The sequence below is a fragment of the Bidens hawaiensis genome, unplaced genomic scaffold (genome assembly GCF_021521415.1).
Source record: "Bidens hawaiensis isolate Kalapana, Puna unplaced genomic scaffold, B.hawaiensis_p1.1 tig00007915_1, whole genome shotgun sequence".
NCBI classification, from domain to species: Eukaryota; Viridiplantae; Streptophyta; class Magnoliopsida; order Asterales; family Asteraceae; genus Bidens; species Bidens hawaiensis.
The window spans coordinates 939035-942239 of NW_027491551.1; the positions used below are offsets into that span (position 1 = coordinate 939035).

At 31.0% G+C, this 3205-nt stretch overlaps 1 protein-coding gene across 1 annotated transcript; it reads left to right on the forward strand.

Moving 5' to 3' along the window:
- The first annotated feature begins 1532 nt into the window (after positions 1 to 1532).
- Positions 1533 to 2135, forward strand: LOC143636413 (uncharacterized). The gene has a single exon (XM_077104008.1). It carries the CDS (start codon positions 1533 to 1535, stop codon positions 2133 to 2135), a length of 603 nt encoding a protein of 200 aa, XP_076960123.1.
- The last annotated feature ends 1070 nt before the right edge of the window (positions 2136 to 3205 follow it).

Below are 3205 nucleotides of genomic sequence, written 5' to 3' on the forward strand. Positions count from 1 at the left end.
ATAAATGGGAGCCTCGGCTAAAGGATTTTGAAATCGGTAGAGTTCATGCTGTTCCACCCGCATTTTATGAGGCTTACTATCTAAGAATATTATTAAATAAAGTTAAAGGTCCTGAATGTTTTGAAGACATTCGAACAGTTGATGGAGTTGTGTGTGAAACTTTTCGAGATGCATGTTACAAAAGAGGTCTTTTAGATGATGATAAGGAATACATAGAAGCCATTGAAGAAGCAAGTCATACTTCTACCAAATATTATTTAAGGAATTTATTTGCTACAATGTTGATTACTTATAGTTTATCTAGACCTAAGTTTGTTTGGGAAAGCACATGACAACTTTTTAGTTGACGGTATACTATACAAACAACAAAATGATCAAAACAACCCCGGTACGTTTTATGTTTTTATAATGTTTTCAATTATGCCAAATATCTAATATCCATAAATATTTATTATATACTAATGAAGAACAGCTAAAAAACTTAGCACTCTTGGAAATTGAAATTTTTTTAATTTGCAACAACTCCAGTCTTAGAAGACATCAACAAATGCCTTTTCCAGATATGGATACAATTTCAAGAGCAACTAATCCGTTGATGGTGGAAGAGCTTTCATATGATACCGAGACAATGTATAACGAATTTAATAATCTATTTGATTCGTTAACAGATGAACAAAGAGGGGTTTATAATGAAATAATGAATGCTTTTGTTGATAAAAAAGGTGGCGTGTTTTTTGTTTATGGTTATGGTGGTACTGGAAAAACGTATTTATCGAAGACCTTATCTGCATCAATAAGGTCAAAGGGAGAAGTTGTGTTGAATGTTGCTTCAAGCGGTATAGCTTCTTTGCTTTTGGAGGGTGGAAGAACAGCACATTCGAGATTTTTAATACCCATTAATTTGACCGAAGATTCCATTTGTCCGGTAATATTACAACCTACTTTCTGTTACTTTTAGTATGAATCTTTTTTTAGTATATATGGTTTTATTTGTTATTCGAATATAAATTTACTTTTAAATATCTTACGTTATATATATATATATATATATATATATATATATATACATATCTTGTAATTAGGTTAAAGGAAATACTGGCGTCTATGAATTATTGAACAAGACAAGCTTAATAATTTGGGATGAAGCACCCATGATTCATAAGCATGCTTTCGAAGCTTTGGACAGAACTTTAAACGATGTTATGAATGGTGATTATGCAAATACTTCCGAAGCACTTTTTGGAGGTAAGGTTGTCGTTTTTGGTGGTGATTTTCGGCAAATTTTGCACGTTGTAACGAACAGTACAAGAAGTGAATGTGTCAATGCTTGTATCAATTCTTCTTATATATGGTCAAAGTGTAAGGTTCTTAAACTAACTAAGAACATGAGGCTTACAGTTGGATGTCGATCTTCAGACGTTGAAAACATCAAAGAATTTGCTGATTGGCTATTAGACATAGGTCAAGGAAGCGTGGGTGGTCCAAATGACGGAAAGTCGGTTATTGATGTAGTATAAGAAATTAATGAACGTATGTTAGCCCTCTTTCCTGGTGAGGAAATCGAGTATCTAAGTTCCGACAGTTTAGCTGAATGTGAAAACGTTTTAGACGATGTTGATCCAAAGTTGTACTCCCCTGATTTGTTAAATGGTTTAAGGATGTCAGGAATGCCTAATCATAGATTGGTTCTGAAAGTTGGTGTTCCTATCATACTATTAAGGAATATTAATCATAAAAAGGGTTTATGCAATGGAACGCGCCTTCAAGTCATTAGTCTCGGTAGATGTGTAATTGAAGCAAAAGTTGTCTCTGGTACGAATATCGGATATCACACTTTAATTAGTCGAGTAAGCCTTACACTAACTGATAAGAAACTTCCTTTCAAATTAAAAAGAAGACAATTTCCTATTTCCGTATGTCTTGCCATGACAATCAACAAAAGTCAAGGTCAATCATTGTCAAGAGTTAGATTGTATCTTAAAGATCCAGTATTTTCTCACGTTCAGCTTTATGTGGCTTTGTCAAGAGTGAAGAGTCGAGATGGTATTAAGTTAGTGATACTTGATAAAGAATCAAAGCTTACAAATAAAACAACAAATGTTGTGTACAAGGAGATTTTTGGAAACGTAGAATGATAAATATTATATTTGTTATGTAATTGAAATTGTTCTGTTCTACACTAATGGTTATCATGTAACTTATTTAGTTCTATACTTTTTTATATGTAGTTCAAAAACGTTTTGTATATTTGTTTGCTATCCTAACTTAAAATTTGTTAAATATGTATAAATACATATTTAATGTTAATATATACCAAAAATATCCGGATATGCATGTTTTATCAGATACCATTGTTTATATTTCAATTTTAAATTAAAGTATTTAAGATAGTTATAATAATATCTAATAAAATATTAAAAATATAGGGTAACTATACATTATACCTATTAGATAGATATAATCATTTACATCATTGGAAAAATAAACCGTCACTCCATTAATATATTTTATAATTTTTAATTTAATTCATCATCTTCTTCTTCTTTTGCAATCCAAAGCTTCTCATAACAAACTATATTGCTAAAATGTCTACCATTGTTAACTGGAAGTTTTCTACGGTTTTACGTAAGTATCAATTCGTCTTTAGCGATTTCCTCATGATACAAAAAGATAATATTGAATTTGTGATGATGTTCAATAACCTCTATGAACATCAGATTCATGAGATTGGTGTTAGGAAACTTTCTCCATGTATACAAGAAACCAATCTCATAAATCTTTTACGTGATTACCTTGATGATCTCCACCAAGATGTTTTACCATTTGAACATGTCAGGGATTGGTTTTATTATCCTAATCAAAACAAAGTTGTTATCAAGTTCGAGAATGGGCAGTATAAAAATTTGAATCCTAAACTACTATTGTCATGTGATGATTTGTTCCTGTTAAGAGAGCTAGATATGTTGAAGTTATCTAATCAGAGAAAAGAAATTGCACATCTTGAGTTGGTAAAGGAAGTGAGTTTGAAGGTTAAATGGTTAGCCGAATGTGCAAACTATGAAAGTGATTATGATGATTATCCCGAAAGTTTGTTGTCCGATGATGAATTAGAAGGTAATATATAAATGCTTTAGATATTGTTGATAGATTTAATAAAAGTGGTATATTGTCAACATCTTTTTAGACTTACTAATAAGTATATTTA

Coding starts and splice junctions, on each gene's coding strand:
- LOC143636413 (XM_077104008.1), top strand. CDS start 1,533: ATGTTAGCCCTCTTTCCTGGTGAGGAAATCGAGTATCTAAGTTCCGAC.